The sequence below is a fragment of the Narcine bancroftii genome, chromosome 7 (genome assembly GCF_036971445.1).
Source record: "Narcine bancroftii isolate sNarBan1 chromosome 7, sNarBan1.hap1, whole genome shotgun sequence".
In the NCBI taxonomy this organism is placed as follows: domain Eukaryota; kingdom Metazoa; phylum Chordata; class Chondrichthyes; order Torpediniformes; family Narcinidae; genus Narcine; species Narcine bancroftii.
This window is the reverse complement of record NC_091475.1, coordinates 14,507,450-14,532,428: the sequence shown is the minus strand read 5'-3', so window position 1 is coordinate 14,532,428 and position 24,979 is coordinate 14,507,450. Positions and strand designations below refer to the sequence as shown.

General features: G+C 44.0%; 1 protein-coding gene across 1 annotated transcript in view; it reads left to right on the top strand.

The window, feature by feature from the left end:
- LOC138738529 (bromodomain and WD repeat-containing protein 1-like) overlaps nucleotides 1–24,979 on the top strand; it is a 104,983-nt gene that overhangs the window by 20,223 nt on the left and 59,781 nt on the right. Inside the window, 7 exon segments of the mRNA XM_069888924.1 lie at nucleotides 1,939–2,039; nucleotides 11,433–11,473; nucleotides 13,083–13,181; nucleotides 13,714–13,864; nucleotides 16,444–16,464; nucleotides 16,466–16,550; nucleotides 16,553–16,578. Coding sequence (XP_069745025.1) covers nucleotides 1,939–2,039; nucleotides 11,433–11,473; nucleotides 13,083–13,181; nucleotides 13,714–13,864; nucleotides 16,444–16,464; nucleotides 16,466–16,550; nucleotides 16,553–16,578 — 524 coding nt within the window.

Below are 24,979 nucleotides of genomic sequence, written 5' to 3'. Positions count from 1 at the left end.
ACACTGAGTAAAACATTGTTTACAATCAATAAAAGCATTTTTTAAAATTTTTTTTCAAGTCTTCCTGAATTTCATCCACTAAATTAAAACACCTTTGAACATCCCAGTTCAACACCGAATCTTCCATTCTTCTCAGTCTCAAGTTGAATTTGTAGCTTACTTTCAAAAAAAGTTTTTTCAAATCTTTTAAAATTTTCTTGAACATAATTCCTTCGGTCTTGATCTTCTAAAGCATCAATGTTATTCATAAGTTCTTTCTTCTATGTTTCCCAATTTAATATCAAATTTTCCACTTTGTCAATCTTCTCAATGTTAAGTTGAAATTATTGTTTATTTTCAAGAAAAACTTATTCAAAACTTTTAACTCTTCTTGGACATTGCTCCTTCGACTTTAATTTTATAAATCATCAATCTTGTTCTTAGTTTCTTTCGACTGAGTTTCCAAATTTAATAAAGTTTCTGTTTTTTCCAATTTTCTCAATATTAAACTGATCTTGTTGTTTAGTTTAAAAAAAAACTTTTCAAAACTATTAAAATCTGTTTGCAATGTATGCATACACACAGATAATAAATTCACTCTTCCAATATTCCATCCAAAAAAAATCACTGATAAACCTTATTGCAGGTCAAGGAGTTCCATATATATATTTATCTTCAGAAAATATTTCAAATATTTCAAATCAACATTCGTCGCCATCTTTCAAAAAGGAGTCCGAAATCAACTTTAATAAGTTCTGTTCTTGAGAAAATTCCAGCACCAACTCCGGCTCTGTCTGGGCAAATAGGTCAAATTTCTTCCAAAGTCAAAGAATGTAATTTTGTTCTGTATTTATGGATAATAAGTTCATCCTTCCGATATTTCATCCAAAAAAAATCACTAATAAACTTTAATGTTATCTGGATTTTTAAAATTCACGGGCAACCAATGCCAATTACTGCAATTTATCTTCATAAAACATTTCAAATCAATATTCATCACCATCTTTCAGAGGGGTGTCCAAGGCCAGCTTATCCGACAGTCCAATTAATGAGCTCCGTTCTTAAGAAGATTCCAGCCTTGACTCCGTGGTTCTGTCTGGGCAAGTAGGCCGAGTTTCTTCCAAAGTCGGAGAGTGTAGTTTTGTTCTGTATTTGAACTCTATTTTCCTTAATCTTTGTTGCCATTTTAAACTAAAAACAATTGATAAACAAAACAAAGACTTTTAACAGAAAAGAAATATTCTTAAAACGGGTATTTATATAACTGCCTGGGGGAGACCGGGAAGGCACGTCCGCTCCCTACGCCATCTTGCCACACCCCCCCAAATACAGTAACTTCTTGATTTTCACAGGGGATATTTCCAAAAGTGGCCATGAATACCCCCCAAAAAATCAAGCACCATTTATTTCCCCACTGTCCTTACTGAGAAGGGTGGGGTTTTCAGAATTAAGATTTTTCTTTACTGAAATTTACATTTTTCAAGATGGTAGAGGGTGTTGTTTAACAGAGAGATGCCTACCCTGCCTTTTGTACATTAAAAGTTTAACTGGTGGAGAAATATTTTGCCACTTCGGTCAGAAATTTTACCCCTGGGGGGCGGGGGGAAAGAAAGACACTCCCCTGTGGATTATCTGGAGGATCATATTAATTGGATTAAATCATTTGCTGTCGTGTTAAATTCTCAGCATCCTATATTGTGGGCTGCAAAGGCAATGATGTGCTTGGTGGCAGTGAAATAATGAATGGCTGGGTTTTGAACATAAATTTGTGAAACTGAAAAAGTTACTGACATAATAGCTAAAGATTAATTGTACTGGACTCGATGCTTCCGCTTTGTCATGCAGAGTCTGTAGTTTTGACTTTAGAATTGTGCTTTAAAATCTGAAATGAGAGATCTGTATTTTTGTCTGCAGTTTGGTGCAGCTTCTAATAAACATCTATTGTTTTCCCTTCTAAAGGTGGCATGTTTCTAGCAGCTGGCAGCAGTGATCATGTGATTAGAATATATTATCTGGGATCTGGAACCCCTGAGAAGATTTCTGAATTGGAATCTCACATGGTAAAGATGTTTCTGAAGTTTTGAAACCGATTTGATTCGACTTGAGATTATTGTTGAAGAACGCAAGATTCCTTTCTTAAAAACACAGGTTTTCCACCAGCATCTATCAAACATAAATTTGCTTTCATTGCAAATATCAGTTATTTCATCACATTGCTTTAAAATAATTTACAGGTTGAACCTCTTTAATCCTGCGACATTCGGACCTGACCACAGAAAATGCCAGAAAACGGAACCCCCCCCCCCCCACCCCATGTAAATGTATCAAAGGTAGAACAAAGGAAATAAACTGTGGGGTGGCATGGTTGGTGTGGCAGTTAGCACAGTGCTTTTCCAGCACCAGCGATCAGGACGTTAGTACAAACTCCCTACAGATAGCGTGGAACGTGAACCCTGATTGTGGCAGATTCGACCTTTACAGCGTCAGTGATCAGGAGCTAGGGTTCAGTCCTATGCTCTCTGTAAGGATATTTGTACTAATGGTGGCAGATTCAAAATGTGCTCGACCACATTAGGGTTTGGGTTAGAGTGCCGGATTATAGAGGTTCAATCTGTACTTGCATCACTCAAGATTTCATATTTTTTTGCCTTTTATGTCATTAAATTGCATTAATTGTACAGCATATATAGAAGGGACAAAAAAATGAACATTTAAGAATCTTTTTCCGTATCAAAAAATCTAATTGAATCCATTAAGAGTTTCCTCACTCTGTTTAAGAATTTGTATGGTTTTTGAGGCAATAGTTCTTGACTTTTTCCCCACTCAAATTCCACCTAAAGCAGTGGTTTTCAAAATGCCCCCCAAAACTCATTCCACCTTACTCAATCCCAATGTCATCAGTGGTCTGTAGTTAGTAAGGGATTGTGTAAAGTGGTATGTGAATGGAAAGAAAAAGTTTGAAAAACTGTTTTAATTGTATCTAATTGACTCGTTCTGTGCACATTTTCATAACGCCAAAGGAAATGGGCCAATGACAATTTTTCTCAAGTAAAATATTTCAGTAACGATTGGGTCTAGAACAGTGGTTCTCAACCTTCCCACTCACATCCCACCTTAAGCAATCTCTTATTAATCGCAGAACACTTATGGCATAGGGATTGCTTAAGACGGAATGTGAGTTTAGGGGGTCAGTTTGAAAACCACTGACCTAAAGTCATCCCTCACTCACCACAGAATACCTGTGGCATAGGGAATACTGAAGGTGGTATGTGAGTGGGGGGAAAAAACATCGAGAATCACTGCTATAAGGGAATCCAAAACAACATCAATAGGAGGGTGAGGGTTTTGTGATGACCACTCAACTCCAAACATTGTTAGAGCCTAGGCTCCAATCTGAACATCAGATCTCAATTAACATGTTGAGGTGGGAGTGATTGTCTTTGACATTAAGGCAGGATTTAACTGAATTTAACTCTGCTTCCTTAAAAGCCTAAATAGATTCAACAAGTCCTCAGTATTTCTTACCAAATTTAATAGATGCATGATTAAAAAGTATATAGTCCAGATGCATAGCAGCTTGCCACAGGAATGCTCTGGCCGAGACAACATGAAATTGCAGTTGTGAATGCAGGCCAGATCAAAAGGAAAACCATCCTCTTTTTTACGACTCTGTTGGCACTTCCTTCTGCCAATGTCATGATAGATCCATCCGAGCCCTTTCTCCCCCCCCCCCCCATCCCTTTTGGCAAAATATGTTTGAAGACTGGCTCTGCCAGATTCAAGGACAGTTTCTTCCCTGCTATTTGCCAGTACTGCGCGCACTGCACTCCACCTAAAAGCTCCTTTGCGCAGGCCCGAGGACAGGTCCACGTCCTCCCCCTCCACGTCCTCCCCCTCCACGTCCTCCCCCTCCACGTCCTCCCCCTCCACGTCCTCCCGCTCCACGTCCTCCCCCTCCACGTCCTCCCCCTCCACGTCCTCCCCCTCCACGTCCTCCCCCTCCACGTCCTCCCCCTCCACGTCCTCCCCCTCCACGTCCTCCCCCTCCACGTCCTCCCCCTCCACGTCCTCCCCCTCCACGTCCTCCCCCTCCACGTCCTCCCCCTCCACGTCCTCCCCCTCCACGTCCTCCCCCTCCACGTCCTCCCCCTCCACGTCCTCCCCCTCCACGTCCTCCCCCTCCACGTCCTCCCCCTCCACGTCCTCCCCCTCCACGTCCTCCCCCTCCACGTCCTCCCCCTCCACGTCCTCCCCCTCCACGTCCTCCCCCTCCACGTCCTCCCCCTCCACGTCCTCCCCCTCCACGTCCTCCCCCTCCACGTCCTCCCCCTCCACGTCCTCCCCCTCCACGTCCTCCCCCTCCACGTCCTCCCCCTCCACGTCCTCCCCCTCCACGTCCTCCCCCTCCACGTCCTCCCCCTCCACGTCCTCCCCCTCCACGTCCTCCCCCTCCACGTCCTCCCCCTCCACGTCCTCCCCCTCCACGTCCTCCCCCTCCACGTCCTCCCCCTCCACGTCCTCCCCCTCCACGTCCTCCCCCTCCACGTCCTCCCCCTCCACGTCCTCCCCCTCCACGTCCTCCCCCTCCACGTCCTCCCCCTCCACGTCCTCCCCCTCCACGTCCTCCCCCTCCACGTCCTCCCCCTCCACGTCCTCCCCCTCCACGTCCTCCCCCTCCACGTCCTCCCCCTCCACGTCCTCCCCCTCCACGTCCTCCCCCTCCACGTCCTCCCCCTCCACGTCCTCCCCCTCCACGTCCTCCCCCTCCACGTCCTCCCCCTCCACGTCCTCCCCCTCCACGTCCTCCCCCTCCACGTCCTCCCCCTCCACGTCCTCCCCCTCCACGTCCTCCCCCTCCACGTCCTCCCCCTCCACGTCCTCCCCCTCCACGTCCTCCCCCTCCACGTCCTCCCCCTCCACGTCCTCCCCCTCCACGTCCTCCCCCTCCACGTCCTCCCCCTCCACGTCCTCCCCCTCCACGTCCTCCCCCTCCACGTCCTCCCCCTCCACGTCCTCCCCCTCCACGTCCTCCCCCTCCACGTCCTCCCCCTCCACGTCCTCCCCCTCCACGTCCTCCCCCTCCACGTCCTCCCCCTCCACGTCCTCCCCCTCCACGTCCTCCCCCTCCACGTCCTCCCCCTCCACGTCCTCCCCCTCCACGTCCTCCCCCTCCACGTCCTCCCCCTCCACGTCCTCCCCCTCCACGTCCTCCCCCTCCACGTCCTCCCCCTCCACGTCCTCCCCCTCCACGTCCTCCCCCTCCACGTCCTCCCCCTCCACGTCCTCCCCCTCCACGTCCTCCCCCTCCACGTCCTCCCCCTCCACGTCCTCCCCCTCCACGTCCTCCCCCTCCACGTCCTCCCCCTCCACGTCCTCCCCCTCCACGTCCTCCCCCTCCACGTCCTCCCCCTCCACGTCCTCCCCCTCCACGTCCTCCCCCTCCACGTCCTCCCCCTCCACGTCCTCCCCCTCCACGTCCTCCCCCTCCACGTCCTCCCCCTCCACGTCCTCCCCCTCCACGTCCTCCCCCTCCACGTCCTCCCCCTCCACGTCCTCCCCCTCCACGTCCTCCCCCTCCACGTCCTCCCCCTCCACGTCCTCCCCCTCCACGTCCTCCCCCTCCACGTCCTCCCCCTCCACGTCCTCCCCCTCCACGTCCTCCCCCTCCACGTCCTCCCCCTCCACGTCCTCCCCCTCCACGTCCTCCCCCTCCACGTCCTCCCCCTCCACGTCCTCCCCCTCCACGTCCTCCCCCTCCACGTCCTCCCCCTCCACGTCCTCCCCCTCCACGTCCTCCCCCTCCACGTCCTCCCCCTCCACGTCCTCCCCCTCCACGTCCTCCCCCTCCACGTCCTCCCCCTCCACGTCCTCCCCCTCAAAAGATGCTCACAAACTCAAGCTAGCATGCTGAAACATCAGAACCATGCTAGACAAGGCTGACAGCCACCGACCTGAATGTCGGTCTGCCCTCATTGCACATGAACTCCTCAGACTTGACATCGACATAGCCGCTCTCAGTGAAGTCCGCCTGGCAGATGTAGGCAGCCTCCAAGAACGCGGCGCGGGCTACACACTCTACTGGTCTGGCAAGCCTTCGGATGAACGACGCCTATCTGGTGTAGGCTTCATGGTCAAGAGCTTCATTGCCTCCAAACTCGAAAACCTTCCGACAGGCCTCTCGGACCGAATCATGTCCATGCGACTCCCACTTCAAAACAAGCGTCACATCACCCTCATCAGTGTCTATGCTCCAACCCTCCAGGCGGAACCAGCAGAAAAGAACAAGTTCTACACCGACCTGCGCAACCTCATCCAACGTACCCCTACAGCCGACAAGGTTGTCATCCTGGGCGACTTCAACGCTCGTGTCGGCAAAGACTCAGAAACCTGGCCAGGAATCCTGGGCAAGCATGGCGTCGGCAAGTGCAACGACAATGGGCGCCTCCTGTTGGAGCTCTGCGCAGAACAGCGGCTTATCATTACAAACACCCTTTTTCAGCAGAGGGACAGCCTTAAGACCACCTGGATGCATCCCCGATCCAAACACTGGCACCTCCTGGACTACATCCTGGTGCGAGAAAGTGACAAACGAGATGTGCTCCACACCAGGGTCATGCCTAGCGCGGAATGCCACACTGACCACCGACTGGTTCGCTGCAAGCTCAACCTTCACTTCAAACCAAAGCCCAGGAACAATAAAGCCCCCAGAAAGAGGTTCAATGTTGGAAACCTGCAGTCAGACGAAGCGAGAGGAAACTTCCAGGCAAACCTCAAAGCAAAGCTCGACGATGCAACCCGCCTCACGGACCCGTCCCCTGAAACCCTCTGGGATCAGTTGAAGACTACCATACTGCAATCCACTGAAGAGGTACTGGGCTTCTCCTCCAGGAAAAACAAGGACTGGTTTGACGAAAACAGCCAGGAAATCCAGGAGCTGCTGGCAAAGAAGCGAGCTGCCCACCAGGCTCACCTTACAAAGCCGTCCTGTCCAGAGAAGAAACAAGCCTTCCGTTGCGCATGCAGCCATCTTCAGCGCAAACTCCGGGAGATCCAAAATGAGTGGTGGACTAGCCTCGCCAAACGAACACAGCTCAGCGCGGACATTGGCGACTTCAGGGGTTTCTACGAGGCTCTAAAGGCTGTGTACGGCCCCTCACCCCAAGTCCAAAGCCCGCTGTGCAGCTCAGACGGCAAAGTCCTCCTCAGCGACAAGATCTCCATCCTCAACCGATGGTCAGAACACTTCCAATCTCTTTTCAGTGCCGCCTGTTGAATAAGATGATGTTGTTCTTGCACTGTTTTACTGGACTTTTATTTTGTAACTCTACCATTTTATTTTATTTTTGCTTTGTTTATGTGTTGTATTGGCAAAATAGCATGTAAAACCGTTTTTCCACTGTTCCTTGGTGCGCTGAATGAGTTTGTTGTCATTACTCATGTACTTATGCAGCAAAATTCTTGCGTGCTGCATCCAAGCAGGCACTTCTGTTTTTTAAAAAAAGTTATGATAGAATACATTAAATTACTCCGATATGGAAAGAGATAATAAATATAATAGATAATATTCACACTTAGTGCAAGAAGGAAAAAGTTCAATCAATGAAATAGTGCAAACAGATCCTTCTGTACTCCTGGAGTAGATCAAAAGCCTGATGGTCATTGGAGGGAGAAAAAAAAAACCAGAGATGCTGGAGTTCTGGCTCAGTACCTTCTTCAAGATGGCAAAGAGAAGAGGTTGTAACCAGGATGATGGGAGTCTTTAATGATGTCTGCTTTCTTGTGGCAGCACCTGAGAGTTGTCTTCAATGGATGGATGGATGGTCAGAGCCTGTGATGGTCTTTAGTATGTTTGCTATTTCAATATACGTTAATTCAGGTGCACCAAAGAAAAGGTACAAGGACTGCCTAAAGAAATCTCTTGGTGCCTGCCCCATTGACCACCGCCAGTGGGCTGATATCGCCTCAAACCGTGCATCTTGGCGCCTCACAGTTTGGCGGGCAGCAACCTCCTTTGAAGAAGACCGCAGAGCCCCCCTCACTGACAAAAGGCAAAGGAGGAAAAACCCAACACCCAACCCCAACCAACCAATTTTCCCTTGCAACCGCTGCAATCGTGTCTGCCTGTCCCGCATCGGACTTGTCAGCCACAAACGAGCCTGCAGCTGACGTGGACTTTTACCCCCTCCATAAATCTTCGTCCGCGAAGCCAAGCCAAAGAAGAATTCAGTTGAATGCTTCCAAACACCCCTATTAACCCTCTACAATACTAAAACACTTTCCACTTGCCTGCACGTGTGCAGTTTCAATGAAATTAAGCCTGAATAGCATCCAATAATAACACTTTATTAAAGATCACACCTCCCATACTAAAGTTTCATTCGCTTCCTCCAGTCTTGCCATACCACGTTCCAGTGTATGCCATCTACAAAGTTCACTGGAGTCATTTGACTCTTGTTCTGCCAGCATCTCTGTTTCCATTGTCATTGGATTGATCAGAGGAAGCTGCAAGGGAATATCACATAACATCCTCATATTATTGCTGGGTCTAAGTTCTAGAATTTCCTCCCATCAATTCTGTGGGTGGACCTCCATGAGAAGGATTGCACTAGTCAGGAATTATAGTTCTCAATGAGGTAGGTCAGTAATTCCTCGTGACTTTATGACTGATTTCCACCTCATAAAAGAATTAAATATTTATATGGAGAATATTTTAAGTAGTGGTACAAGAAAGAATCAGTATTACGACCTGACTAGCCTTTTCCATCCTGTTGGAAGCATGCAAATTCAGATATTTTCCATCAAAGCTGTTTGAGGGAATACTTTCTCTTCCATAGCTTTAAATTAAGGAATACTGAAGTTGGTAACAGGAACACCTTTTATGTGATTGGATGTTGGTTCAAATGGGATGACTAAGAAGTGATGGGCTGTCACATTTCATTGTATGTAACAGGAGCACCTTTTATGTGATTGGATGGTGTTTCTAAAGGGATGACTAAGAAGTGATGGGCTGTTACATATCATTGTATGTTAATTTCTGGCCATTTTTGAACTGTTGACCAGATTGTAAGAAACAGGAAGAGATGTACTGTATATTTTGGCATATAAGCCAACTGGCGAACAAGTCCAGCCCTCTTTTTCAGCCTCATTTTGGTATATCCGGCGTACAAGTCTAACAGCGTATAATTTGACCCCAAAAGCTCATGATGCCTGTGTTGGGCTGTTGATCGGTGTATAAGTCGACCTCATAGATTGCGCGGATTGATCTGCTGGGCATTGGCTGGAGGTATTTGCTATCCTGGAGGGTCCATTGGCACAATGCAGCACGTGATGAAAATATGAAGCGAGCTTTACGTTGAAAGTGATGGAAATGGCCAAGAAAAACAACAACTGCACTGCTGCAAGAAAATTTGATGTGCATGAGAAGTTGGTAAGAGATTGGAAGAAGAGAATTAAGAAAAATACAAAAAAGGCAAATTTTCTTTTAGAAAAGGAAACACTTGTTAGACAGAGTTGGAAAATCACGTTGCAGAATGGGGATGTGAACAGAGGCAAGATTGCTACATAGTCACCCGAAATAAAATAAGAACATTGGCACTGCAGTGGGCCAAGTCACACCCAGACCTCAGTGATATTTTGAGGCTACAGTAGGCTGGTGCAAACTGGAAAAATTAGTATTATGCCAAAAAATTGCACAGAAACTACCAAAAGATCTTGATCATAAAGTTGTAAGTTTTCACCAGTATATTATACAAAGCTGGCAGAAACACCAGTTTGCATTGGCAAATAACGGAAACATGGACGAAACCCCTATGAATTTCTTTTTTTTTCTATTTATTTATCAATCTATCTATTTATTTATTTAATTTTTAAAAAATTCCCCTTCCCTCACCCCTATGAATTTTGACATGATGTGCAATAGAACAATGTGCAAAATGTTAAAACTGTGCAAACCAGAAATACAGGCCATGAAAGGACCAGGTTTACCATGGTGTTATTGTGCATGGGCGATGGGATAAAGTTAAGACCCATGGTAATCTTAAAATGCAAAATTAAACCGAAAATGAAATTCCCTGCAGGTAATTTTGTACCTTTTCATGAAAAAGGATGGATGAAAATGGTGTAAAACTATGGATAGACAATGTGTGGAGCAGGTGGTTTACGCAAAGAACGGAGTTTGCTGGTCTGGGATATGTCTCATCGCCACTTAACTGAGATCACTAAAAGTAGATTATCACTACATAATACAAGGCGGTTATCCCGGGTGGTTTTACGTTTATATTGAATCCTCTCAATGTCTGCTTGAACAAGCCATGTGTGTGAGGAATGGAATACATGGATGTCGAGTGCAGAAAAGTCTTTTACAAAAGGCAGGGCAATGCGTGCTGCATCACTTGATATGAGGTAACTTCATGCTCAAGGCAAGTGACAAAGTTAAAGTAGAAACTGGTAAACTCATTTAAAAAGTGCGGCATCTCTTGTGCAATTGATGGCACGGAAGATGATTTATTGTGGGACACTGACGAAGCTGAAACCACATCACATACAGACCGGGACCCATGCGATGACTGTTTCAAAGGTGAGAGTATGGATGTTCTTGCCGCCATCTTTGTTTCAGACGATGACAGTGAAAGTGAATTTGAAGGATGCTAGGTGTGTTTTGTTTTCAATAAAAATCTCAATGAAAATATGTCGCAGTCGGGATTTTTTAGATTTTCAAGGGTTGACTTGTCCGCTGAATGGGTTTTTCAAGAGTTGACATACGCCAGGTCAGCGTGGATTGAATTTTGAGCTGAATCAAAAGTATATCTGGCCTACAAGTTGACTCCTTTTTTGAGAGATTTTGGGTTTCGCGACTTGACTTGTATGCCAAAATATACGGCATGTCATATGGCAACTTTAGATTGCTATTCTATGGAATAAGCTTATGGCTGATCTGACCATGAGTCCATTTTCCTGATTGATTTGCATAATCCTTCTTCTCTCTCATGCACTGACAAGTCATGTCTTGCTCATGGTATTCTGATTTGGAGGTATGAGATGTGGTTAATAAAATTTTTCTATTGGATGCCATGAAGATTTAATATATTGGTAGATGAAACTGCACAAAGGTAGGCAAGTGGAAAGTATTTTATTATATACTTCTGAATTGAGCCAAAATAAAGAACTGGAGTAACCTAGTGCATTCAGTATCTGAAATCATAAAACAGGTTAATAGGCCCTTTGTCAAATGCTGACAAATGATTCTTTTCAACTGTTTTGGTTTTGTTTTAATTTTGCAAAGTATATAATGTTCTTTATTTATTTTTGTGAGGCAGCCATTTATGTAACAGTATCATTTGCTTAATGTAATGAGATTATAGGTATGCATGACATAGACACTGGGGAAATATAGCTAACAAATAATTGTGTCATTAGTATTTCTGAAATATTTAAATTTACTTTCTCAATTTCAGGACAAAGTAGACAGTATTCAGTTCTCCAACAATGGTGATAGGTAAATATTTTACATACTGCAATTTTATAAATATTATAAATAGTGTATTACCATAGCTGTTGTATTATTTTCCTCTTTACCATATTACAAAAGCTTAGTTTAAAAATAATGCACCTTATTTACTTTCTTTATATGTATATTCAAGCTAGTTCTTGAAAGTTTTATTATTTAAAAATTACCTGTTTACGCAAATTGAAAAAATTTTGGAAGCCATTTTTAATGTCCAAACCTGCTGGTTTGTCCTGAAACAATGCAGTCTAAAACTGAAAAATAATCATAAATGGCTTGATAACCATTCAGCAATACTTTTAATAGAATGGATATACAAAATATGAAAAATATTCTTTGTGTTCAATTTATAATTGTATGGCATATTGTAACCAATTTAATAAACATTTTAAGTAATTGTATTACAGATTTAAAGTGCAATTTAAATAGGCATTAACTTGGTAGTGCAGGTGTCTAATCTTTTATCCGGCATCCTGAATACTGGCAACCTCCAAAATCCGTCACTTTTTTCATTAGATGACATTACACATAAGTACACAATATCCCGCAAGAATTCTCCATTTTCAGAGGGAGGACCCCCCACCCCCTCATCATCTCCACTCACGGCCCCTGGGTGCCCCCTCTTAGCTTGGGTGGAAAAGTGACTCTCGGCCCCAGCACCCAGCGGGAGAGAAGCAGCCGGCTTGATGTGGGAGCAATGGCCATCTTCCCTACCCATAATCCCCCATGCGGCTGGAACTGCTGTGGCACTGGGGGGGGTTATGGGTAATGAAGATGGCCATTGCTCTCACATTGAGCCATTGCTGCGATCCAGTGTGGCATTCTTTAAACTTGGCTCGGCAACACTGTACTCCTGCTGTTATATTGGGAGTTTGATGGTGGGGGGGGGGAGAGGGGTGGTGACAGACAGTGCTGTGCTGCCAGGGTGTTGACTCCATCACCCCAATGGCCTGCAGCTCCTGCACTTTGTGTCCGGACTTCTGCCCTGCTTGGCTGCTGGCACCGAGCAGCTGACGCTTGCCGCCTTTTTGGCTGAGCTCCTGGGCTACCCTGTCACCTCCAACTTCCACCTGACTGATGTGCTGGTTGAGCGCCTCTTGTCCAGCCCTCCCCACCCCCAAATGCTCAGACCAGCCTAGGGCGTAAAATAGTCTGGCACTGACCCTGGGGGCAGGGTTGGGGTCAGACGGTGGGAAGCAAGGAGCGAGGCATTTGCTTAAAGGGACTGAAATCAAAATGAGTTAGAAATCAGGAAGATTTTGAACACTGGTAGCTGTTGGTCCCAACGATCCCGGATAAAAGGTTAGGCTTTTGCAATTTAAAAAAAAAATGTAACTATTTATATTATCTATTTTGCCACTAAACTAATCATGTATTGTCTTAGTTAAACAGAAACTATATTGTGTTTACTTTTCTGTATTTGTGTTCTTCCCTCCTATTTGGATATTGTTTGTTCTCTTTATAATAAATTTGCAGTCCAAATTAGTTGAAATTTGTAGGATTGTACCAGTGTAATCGTTTAAAACCAAAAATATAATATCTGGAGTATTGGCACTGACGGGATGAATCTGTTGATGATGTTTAATTTTTTATAAATTAGATTGGTCAGTGGTAGCAGAGATGGAACAGCACGGATCTGGCAATACCAGAACCAGGAGTGGAGAAGTATCTTGCTGGATATGAGTACTAGGTTACCAGGGTAAGATTTTGGAGTTTTGAATATCTTAATCTTGTGTTGTATGTAAGCATCTGTGGAATTGTCTGTAAAGTCCTTGCATGCAGTTGAATTAAGGTTCAGATTTGTTTTGATTTTGCATAAATTTATCCACAAAATCGAGCTGTGCTGTGATTTTTTTTTTCCACATAAAGGCTAAATGCAGACATTAATGAAATTTTGAAGGAATTTTGCCAATGAAATATGTGGAAAAGGAGTGAAACAAAAGATGTTTAGTTTTATTTGACAAATATTGTGCTCTCACTTGATCCAAAAGGTTTCACATTATAACATCTTGAAATTATAGTGTGTTTTGTAACTGATGTATTGTAGCTCTTCAGGACCTGAATGATTTTGATCAAAAATTGAAATGTGAAAGGAGTTTGACAAAAAATTTCTTTTGTGTCCCTAAATTTCATGTTTTTCCATTCTTATCTTTTCATTGTTGTTCCGTCTTTGTGTTACTTGTTAGTAATAGATTTTTTGTCTTTGCATGAAATTATCTTTTTTTAATCAGCGATGCTTGTCCAGGAGATGATAAAGTCACAAAACTTAAAGTAACGATGGTGGCATGGGACCGTCAAGACAATGCTGTAATTACTGCTGTGAACAACCATACTTTAAAGGTGTGGAATTCCTATACTGGACAATTACTGCATATCCTCATGGTAAGTGGCAGTCAAATTATAGTTTAAGATAAGAACAATTGCAAAGCTGACAAATACTAGAAAAAAAAGATATTATGCATTACTACATTTTGGCTCTGTGAAAGGCTTGAATTAAGTTTTTTTTCCCCTCATCTTGCTTTATCTCAGGGTTTATGTTTTTGTTTAAGTTCTTGTAAAATTGAATAAAATACTCATCTCATTTGCAGATTGTCATGAGTACATATATAGTACAGGTTGTTTGACCCATACAAATTTGAATATTTAGCAAATTATGCTTGAATATTTATCATACTTTCATTGTTGTATTTAATTGACTGCTGTAATCTAGTACTATAAATAAAATGTTAAAGTTACTGAATGCTTTCATTGATCATCTCTTGGTGTATACATCTCCCTCTATTTGTTTGTTACTGAACTCGTATGTATTTGTTTTGAATTATTTTATTTCCCTTCCTGGGTTCTTGGATCTCATCTTGCACTTCACCAGTGTGAAAAGCACCCCAAGAATACACCTTAGGCAAGCAAGATTTTATGCTTGTTTTTTCAATCAATTCTGAGAAATTTTGTATGTTGATTCAATTGTGCTAACCTCACTTTGAGGCATGCACTGAATGCTTAGACTCCTCTTAAACAATACCATAAATATTACATATGGAAATGATGAATATAATACAGGGCAAAATATTACATCTCAAATAATGTATAGTGGCTTACACAGTGTGTTTTGACTCATTTCTTGTCTTCAGCTCTCTTTAAGACAATTGAAATGACATGAATCCTTCCTTTCAGTTTGAGGAAATAGCACATTTTTATGCTCCACAGGGTAGATTTACACGGAACTATAGAACAGAACAGCACAGTCCATGCTGAACTATTCTGCCTAGTCCCATCAATCTTGACCAGAGCCCTCCCATCCATGTGCCTATCCAAGTTTTTCATCAATGATAAAATGGAGCTCGCATTCACCACTTCATCTGGCAGCTCATTCCTCAGTCTCACCAACTTCTGAGTGAAGTTACCCCTAATCTTCCCCTTAAACATTTCACCTTTCACCCGTAACCCATGACCTCTAGTCTCATCCAAACTCAGTTGAAAAAGCCTGTTTGCATTTACCCTATCTATTCACCTCAACTTTGTCTACCTCTAACATGTAACAGACCAGCCTAGATGTGACTTTTCTGTGTGAATGCATGTATTAGGATGTCTAAAAATGTGCAGCACATGGATCTCAGTTGCACAAAATGGCATTTGTGCATATGAAGCCTGTGAGAATGAGTGACTTAAATATTGCAGCAGTTCTTAACGTGGGTAGAGGTCACTGAGCACCAGTAATATCCTCTTAATATTTTTGTGATTTAGCATTAATAATAATAGCAGATATCCAACAAAGTAACCATATTGGTACATAGAGCTACGAATAACCAAAAGGCATAAAAAAATTATACTATGAAATTGTTGGTTGAACATGCATGCTCCATTAATGTTTTAAAAAAAAATGAACGGGATCTAAGTAGCCTTATAAATTATGAAAATAATTAAGAAAAGGACCCCATTAACTTACAAAGTTAAAATTCATTTCATTCAGAACATTAATTTTTTTTCCCCCAAGGTCAGACATGCCTTCACATCAGACAATCATTGGGTATCCGTAGGAGGGACAAACACTAAGTTAATATCCTGACTATCTCGACTGCTGTTGAGGAGATGGAAATATGTGTACTTTTTATTGATCACTTACCACAGCCATTCTCCCTGCTGATCTTTTTGATGTTTAAATAATCTGATTTGTATATTAAAAAAAAGACACCTTATCAGAATGTTAGTGTTAAGTTGCAGAAAAATTTGGAGGGGTTGGGTGGAGGATAGTTGCCATGGGAATAAAGTTATAGAAGTCATCCAATCAAATGGGTTACCGTGGATAGTCAGAGAATAATGCAGACAAAGAAGCATTATGTCTTGGCAATAATGGAATAATAGATGGAAGATGAGATGCTTTGATGTACTTCACTGTTAAATCATAATTAGTGGCATAAATTTACAAACTGAAAGCAGAATGAGGATGGGATTATTAATTAAAGTGGCAGGCAACAGGGACTGAATGTAGGCAATCTATTATGCTGTCACCCAATCAGTATTTAGTTTTTAGAATGTAGAGGGGACCATATTGTTAATAGCCAATGCAGTACACCACAATGGAAAAGTGCAAGGGAATTGCTGAATAGGACGATTATAATATCCGTGAAATCGTGAGGGAGGAATGGACAAATGATGAGTTCCAGAGCTTCTGAGGTAAAATGTGTCACTGGGCACTGAAGGCGGATAATAAAGATAAAAATGCTGTTTCTCCTTCAATTTGCAACACTTTTTTTCTTTGTATTATCACCATCCAACAACCCCCATAGACACTTTTGACCATAGAACATCCAGCCTTTCCCAGTCTTTGCAAATTAAAACTCTTTTAATACTTGGAGTTTTTGACCTCAAACTTGTAACTGTTTCTTTTTAAACAGTTGTTGTCCAGTTTATTTGTGTTTTAAATTCAGATTTTGAGCATCTGCAGTTTTTCCTTCTCTTTTAAGGGTCATGAAGATGAAGTGTTTGGTTTTGGAGCCACATCCATTTGACTCGAGAATAATTTTATCTGCTGGGCATGATGGGAACATCTTTATTTGGGATATTACAAAAGGAACAAAATCTCACCATACTTTAACATGGTAAGTGCAGAAATCGGTGACCAGATGTGGTCAACATTTTCTTTGGTGGTTACATAGAAGAAATGTTATGGACACAAAACAGAATGGAGGAACAATATGGAAAATAAAAGATAAATGAGAAAACCTGATAAGATTGGCAAGTATGATGGAGGTTTCACTCAATTTTAATGTTTACAGTTGTGGTTAATGCAACGCTATTACAGCTCCAGCGACCTAGGTTCAAATTCAACTCTGTAAAGACTTTGTACGTTCTCCTGTGTCTGGATTTTTTTTCCCAGGTGCTCTGGTTTCCTCCCACCCTTCGAAACATAAGGGGATTAATGGATGTAATTGGGCGACACTGGCTCATGGGCCAGACGGACTTATTACCATGCTATACAAGGAGTCAAAAAAGCTATAGACCCCGACTTGCGATGGGGTTCCATTCTGCCACTTGCACTGTAAGGTAAAATTATCGTAAGTCGGGGGTACTGTACAGGTAGTACTCTGCATTGTCCCTGTCGGGAGACAGGTCCCCGCTGCTGCTGGTGGGAGGCTGAGTGGTGCTGGGTAACTCAGGGTAGCTGTGTCACCTCTCAACCTATGTTGTGATGTGGAATGCATGCGTAGATTTCTGTTGCTCTTTCCTTCCCCAGCGACGACCATCTGCCCTTGCATTCAAATCACCTGTTTTAAAAAAAACTAAGTTGGGTTTGTCAAAGCATGATACAAATAGACCCCAACTTAAACAGACTCTGATCATTGTTACAATTGTAAGTTGGGGTCTATACGTAAAAGACCTGGAGGAACTTAGTAAGTCACGTAGCGTTGATGGGAAACAGTCGACAGTTGATGTTTTGGGCCTTAGGAATGCCAAAATTTGAGCATTCTCCCCAATAAGTAGGTGGGGAAAGCAGGAGGAGGAGTATAAGCTTCCAGGTGACAAGTAGATGTAGGTCAGAGGAGAAGAAGAGAAATGAGCACCTAGGCAACAGTCTTTTGTTTTGCTTAATGGAGAATCCGATATTTTGGGTGTCTTCAGGTATGTGTCTTGAGCCCAGATGTCTCCCAATGGACAGATGCCAGACAAAATTAGGAAAATTTGATGATAGAATTTTTGTCTTCAGTTTTATTCAATACATTGTCTTTTCACATAATGGAATTGGTGACAGTTGCCTGCAGGTTTATTATAATACTTTTGGGTTGTTCTCGTAATTTCACTTGTGCAGGTGAACAATTGTCCTCAAGTAGTTTGAAGAATTGTTCTTTCTTTGAAAAGTTAAAATCTTGGCTCTGTTACCAGGTTACAGATATTTGCAGTAAGTTGTGAATTGGGGCCATTGCAACTTGATAGGGTGCTCCAGTCAGAGCTGCAGGATTTAAGGTGGGTATATGGAGATATTTTAAAGGCATTTGTCAATGGGAATGCTTCATTGTACATTGGGAGATGTATCAGGGATAGAAGTCTGACTATTACAAAGAAAACAGTAGAAATGGGTAGCTTTTTTAGCCTGAGAGGAAATAACAAATAGAGCATCCTTCCCGGATTAGTTTTAGTCCTCAGTTATTTTTTGTGTGTATATGCAGCTGATGATACCTAAAGTTGGTGGCTGTGATGAAGGTACATTATTTGGGGGGGAAGCAAGAAGCAAATTATTTTTTTTTGGGGGGGGAAGGGGGATGGCAAGGAATTTAAAGGGAGGAAAGTGAAAGGCCAGGTTCTTCAATCAGACCTGAAGCTGACTGTCAGAGGTATGTTGTGTAAGTTTACCGATGGCAATAAAAATTGATGGATCCTATGTATTGATCCGCTGGAAAGTTGTGCTGACATTGGCAGATGGGAATTTAATGATAATGAGTTAATTGTCATGTACAATGTACGTATGGACTGAAATTCTTGCTGCAGTGTAAAGCATGTAATTTGGGAAGTCTGATACATACATGGTACAGGTACACAATCCTTTATCCGGAACCCTTAGGGGACAGTGTGTTCCAAATTTCTGATATTTCTGGATTTCAGAACAAAAGCTAGCTGCCCCAGATTTAACCCCACCCGAATTGTGCTGCCGTATCCACCCCCTTCCAGTCGCGCTGCCCTCTCTCCCCTCTCGTCCACCCAAGTCATGCTGCCGTCTCTCTCCCCCCCCGAGCCTGCCCGAGTCGTGCTGCTGTCTCTCTCCCCCTGCCCACCTGAGTCACACTACCATCTCTCTCCCCCTCCCTCCTTCCCTCCCTCCCTCCCCTCTCTCTCTCTCCCCCCTCTCTCTCTCCCCCTCTCTCTCTCCCCTCTCTCTCTCTCCCCCCTCTCTCTCTCTCCCCCCTCTCTCTCCCCCCCCTCTCTCTCCCCCCCCTCTCTCTCCCCCCTCTCTCTCTCCCCCCTCTCTCTCTCCCCCCCTCTCTCTCTCCCCCCCTCTCTCTCTCCCCCCCTCTCTCTCTCCCCCCCTCTCTCTCTCCCCCCTCTCTCTCTCCCCCCCTCTCTCTCTCCCCCCCTCTCTCTCTCCCCCCCTCTCTCTCTCCCCCCCTCTCTCTCTCCCCCCCTCTCTCTCTCCCCCCCTCTCTCTCTCCCCCCTCTCTCTCTCCCCCCTCTCTCTCTCCCCCCCTCTCTCTCTCTCCCCCTCTCTCTCTCTCCCCCCCTCTCTCTCTCTCCCCCCTCTCTCTCTCTCCCCCCTCTCTCTCTCTCCCCCCCTCTCTCTCTCTCCCCCCCCTCTCTCTCTCTCCCCCCCCTCTCTCTCTCTCCCCCCCCTCTCTCTCTCCCCCCCCCTCTCTCTCTCTCCCCCCCCTCTCTCTCTCTCCCCCCTCTCTCTCTCTCCCCCCTCTCTCTCTCTCCCCCCCTCTCTCTCTCTCCCCCCCTCTCTCTCTCTCCCCCCCTCTCTCTCTCTCCCCCTCCTCTCTCTCTCTCCCCCTCCTCTCTCTCTCTCCCCCTCCTCTCTCTCTCTCCCCCCTCCTCTCTCTCTCTCCCCCTCCTCTCTCTCTCTCTCTCTCTCTCTTTCTCCCTCTCTCTCTCTCTCTCTCTCTTTTGGGATTTTAGATGTCCGAATAAAGGATTGTGTACCTGTATATGGTAGGCACCTTTGGGTTCAAGTGCTAGCTACCTGAAAGTAGTAAGACTGGTAATAGTGCCTTCATAGGTTGGGAGACCAATATAAAAGTTAGAAGAATATGTTGCAACTTTACGATTTATTCTTCAGGTTACTTCGAATATTGCATGCATTTCATGACACTACACATTAGGAAGGATATGGATTTTTTTGGGGGGACTGCAAAGGAGATTCACCAGGATGTTACCTATCTTGGAGGACTCTTGTTGTGGTCCAAGATTGGAAAGGCTGTGTTTGTTTACTTTGGAGTGATGGAGGGTGAGGGGAGATATTGGAAATGTTTGACCTGAATATCTGTGAGGTGCAGTCTTTGGTTATATTTATGACTAAGAAAATATTTCTCACTTGCATTTAGTTGGGATAAATACATGGAGGGCAGGTAACATGGGGAGGAAATAGCGATAAGAAGAGGTGCTGGAGATATTAAAACATAAAGCTATTGTTCAACTCCAATTATCTGAAATGGTCGGGACCAGGCCCATTTCAGATAAACGTTTTATTTTGGAAAAATGGTCATTTAAAAAAAAAACAGCCCAGTAGCAACAGCAAATAAGTCTTTATACAAGAACAAACCACAAGGGAAGGCTCTTTAAGCATTAAAATAAAGTTTAATTCTCACCAAAAAAAAAATGGTCATTGCCGATCACTGACACCTCCCCACCAAAGCTCTGCTCGTGCTGGGAGCCCGAGGGTCCCGCTCCTGCCCGGCAGCTTGAGGTCTGCTGCTGCTGCACTCATCACCAGGGGCCTGAAGTCCCTGACCAGTCAGGCTCTGAAAAAATTTGAGGATTTTGGAGAATCCAATTTCAGATAATCAGAGTTGTTTGGCAAGGGTGAAGTGCTGGAAGACCGGACAGAGTTAGCTAATTTTGTGCCTTTTCTTAAAAAAGGGTGCAAAAACAAACCAGGGAAATGGAAGCTAGTGAGCTTAATTTCAGTTATGGGTAAGTTAGAAGAGAGTATTCTGCTGGACAGATTCTTCTCTTCTTTGGCTTGGCTTCGCGGACGAAGATTTATGGAGGGGTAAAGTCCACGTCAGCTGCAGGCTCATTTGTGGCTGACAAGTCCGACGCGGGACGGGCAGACACGGTTGCAGCGGTTGCAGGGGAAAATTGGTGGGTTGGGGTTGGGTGTTGGGTTTTTCCTCCTTTGCCTTTTGTCAGTGAGGTGGGCTCTGCGGTCTTCTTCAAAGGAGGTTGCTGCCCGCCGAACTGTGAGGCGCCAAGATGCATGGTTTGAGGCAATATCAGCCCACTGGCGGTGGTCAATGAGGCAGGCACCAAGAGATTTCTTTAGGCAGTCCTTGTACCTCTTCTTTGTTGCACCTCTGTCTCAGTGGCCAGTGGAGAGCTCGCCCTATAACACGATCTTGGGAAGGCGATGGTCCTCCATTCTGGAGACGTGACCTACCCAGCGCAGTTTGATCTTCAGCAGCGTTGATTCGATGCTGTCGGCCTCTGCCATCTCAAGTACTTCGATGTTGGAGATGAAGTCGCTCCAATGAATGTTGAGGATGGAGCGGAGACAACGCTGGTGGAAGCGTTCTAGGAGCCGTAGGTGATGCCGGTAGAGGACCCATGATTCGGAGCCAAACAGGAGTGAGTGAGCTGTTGGAGGAAGGGATAGGGGTGGAGATGATTGTGATGAGTAAAAGACATCAACACAAATTGAAGGAGAGAAATTGACTGTAAAAGATAGACTTCCACTTGTTAGATAAAAAGGGTGGCAGGGTTGTAGGTTAAGTTGGGTGTAATTAAATGGCATGGGTTTAAATGGCTGGAATCTTGATTCTACAATGCTGTTAATAAAATAAACAAAATAGGAGGTGGATGAAGAATTTTGCAACAACTATAATTCTAGTGGTGCAAGCCTGAATGACATTCAGCATGGAACACTGATACTCGAACAAGTTCTTCAATGCGGAGATGTAAGGTCAAGATACTTTAATTTGAATTCACCTTATTTCATTTTATTACGTCTTAATCATCTCTTATTATAATTTTATATCCATTGTCTTTAAATATATGCTTTGTTTACATCGTTATGAAAATCTCAATGCAAAGTTATGCATAATATTATCAACCAATTAAAGGCTACATAAAGCTGTAACTACAAAGTTTGATTTATTTGGAATATTAAGATAGCAATTTGGAATATCGTCACTTGCGTTTCTGGGAAGACAACCTGTTTTGAAATGTGAGAAATATGAGAACTTGGAAAGTGTCACCTCTACCTACCTCCCTCTCTTTTTCTTTTTTAAAAAAGGAGTGAATCTCCTTTGAACTTGCCCCCTCTCACTTAAATTATGCCCTCTTTATTTGACATTTCCACCCTGGGGTGGAAGACTATCTGTTCTATTCATGTGTCTCGTAATTTTATATTTGCACCATTTCATCAGATGCAAGGATCGACAATGAGATAGACAACAGACTCGCCAAGGCAAATAGCGCCTTTGGAAGACTACACAAAAGAGTCTGGAAAAACAACCAACTGAAAAACCTCACAAAGATAAGCGTATACAGAGCCGTTGTCATACCCACACTCCTGTTCGGCTCCGAATCATGGGTCCTCTACCGGCACCACCTACGGCTCCTAGAACGCTTCCACCAGCGTTGTCTCCGCTCCATCCTCAACATCCATTGGAGCGCTTACATCCCTAACGTCGAAGTACTCGAGATGGCAGAGGTCGACAGCATCGAGTCCACGCTGCTGAAGATCCAGCTGCGCTGGATGGGTCACATCTCCAGAATGGAGGACCATCGCCTTCCCAAGATCGTGTTATATGGCGAGCTCTCCACTGTCCACCGTGACAGAGGTGCACCAAAGAAAAGGTACAGAGGTGCACCAAAGAAAAGGTACAAGGACTGCCTAAAGAAATCTCTTGGTGCCTGCCACATTGACCACCGCCAGTGGGCTGATATCGCCTCAAACCGTGCATCTTGGCGCCTCACAGTTTGGCGGGCAGCAACCTCCTTTGAAGAAGACCGCAGAGCCTACCTCACTGATAAAAGGCAAAGGAGGAAAAACCCAACACCCATCCCCAACCAACCAATTTTCCCCTGCAACCGCTGCAATCGTGTCTGCCTGTCCCGCATCGGACTTGTCAGCCACAAACGAGTCTGCAGCTGACGTGGACTTTTTACCCCCTCCATAAATCTTCGTCCGCGAAGCCAAGCCAAAGAAGAAGTAAGATTAGTGGGTTAAATGCATACATACACACATTTTAAAACAGACCTTATTTGAAAGACTGAAGAATTTATATTCAATAACATTGCAGGATCTCTGGAGAATGTGATGCACATTTCACAAGTTGGTGCTAATTGAAATGATGTCATGAAATGAAAAACTGTTGTTTGTAGGAGACAAATTGGCTGTTTAAAAAGTACTTACAGGTGTGTTCACAGAAAGGTCATTTCTGGGTTTTGTTTATTTAAGACAACATCTTGACCAAGGAGAAGAACTCCTGTTGTTTGCTGAAGAAGGTGAGGATTTTGCAAGTGAGAGAGTCACATGGGCTTCCTGGCAGTTGGAAGTGGAGAGAGGGAGAGACAAGTTAAGAAGTTCTTCCAGCTAGTGCGTGTGTGACACTGAAAAACAGTCACGGCTGAAACAAGCCAGGAAGAGCTGGTTGGAAACAAAGTTCCAGACCAGTGGACGGCTGGAAGTGCTACCTGTCTGATGTTTCTCTTGGAATAAGAGGAACAGAAAGGAACTCTGTGGTAGCCTGAAGAAAGAGGTTACCATCTGGAAAACCCTGATGGGGCAAGTTTAATCAGTGAGACATTGAGGTGACTATTGGTGGTACCTCAGTGGTGGAAATCCTAGAACAACAAATCTCTCTCTGCAAACCCTACAAGAACCTTCCTGAGTGGTAAACATTTACCTTTTGAGCACCAAAGCTTGGTGAACTTTATACATGTTAAATTCTGTGCAGGGTTTTAAGAATTGCCTGCATCCAGAGAAGTTGGAAGAAGGAGAAGTGAGATTGAACTGTGAACCAAAGAACTTTTCTTAAATTTACACACACATCATACATGTGCGCTTAGAATTAGAAGGGGGTTAGTTAAGTATAGAGATCATTTAAAGTTTGATTCTGTTTTCATGTTTAAAGTTGATTAAAAATAACTTTTGTTTTAAAAACCACTTGTCTTGGTGAATGTCTGGTTTTTGGGGTCCTTTGGGCTCAACACTCTCTTCAATTTGTGTTGGGACTGCTATTTTTCACGTATGTAAATGAGTTGTATGTCAGAATTGATGCCTTTGTGGCCAAGTTTGCAGATGTAGAGATGGCTGGAGGAATGGATAGTGTTAAAGAACAGGGAGTCTGCAAAGGGAATTGAATACACAAAGAACTGGTAGATGGAATACAGCAGAGTGAAGTCCATGGTCATGCATTATGGTAGAAAGAATAGAGAAGTGGACTATTTTTTAAATGGGGAGAGAATTCAGAAAGCCGAGATCCACAGGAATCCATCTGAGTGCAGGATTCCCTAAAGGTTGACTTGCAGGTTGAGTCTGTAGTAAGGGAGACAAATGTAATGTTAGCATTCATTTTGAGACAACTAGAATAGAAAAGTGAAAATGTAATGCTGAGGCATTGGTTAGACCATATTTGGAGTATTGAGAACAGTTTGGGCACCATATCGAAGGAGAGGGTCCAGAGGAAGTTTGAGGGTTAACAAACTAGGAGTGTTTGATGGCTCTTAGAGAGTGTTAGAGGTTATGGAGAGAAGGAAAGAAAATCAGCTATGATTTAAATGGCTGAGCAGATTTAATGGCAAAATGGGCCAATTTTCTTCCTATGTCTCATGGTCCACCTCACCGCCTCAAAAAATCCAATTAAGTTTATCAAACATGATCTCCCTGAACAGTCTGTGCTTTTTCTTCCCCTTAGCATCTTTTCCAATGATTATACTGCTGATGTATAAGGGTCTCTGGTCAATCATTTTCTGGTTTGTCCCTGAAGCCCTTCTGAAGCAGTTAAACAACATTGGCTATTCTCCAGCTTCCAATTGTTTAATAATTTGTTTATCACGGCGCTGGTCAAATTGTGCTTAATTTGCCCAGAATTACTTGTTTCCAAATGAAGAAACGTGTTGAATCAGGTCAAATCTCTACTACCTGTTAGCTTTAAAGAAGTAATCTTGAAGTTTTCTGAATAAGTTTTGTTGTTTTTTTGATTGCTGTACAGGACCTCCCATTCTGTTAGTGGCATGCTGCCGGACCTGCAAATCCATCGGCAGACAAAAGCAAATTTGGTGTAATATTGGACTGTCTTTGTTGCATGACAATAAAGGAATCTTGAATCTGTTGTAGATTTCAGA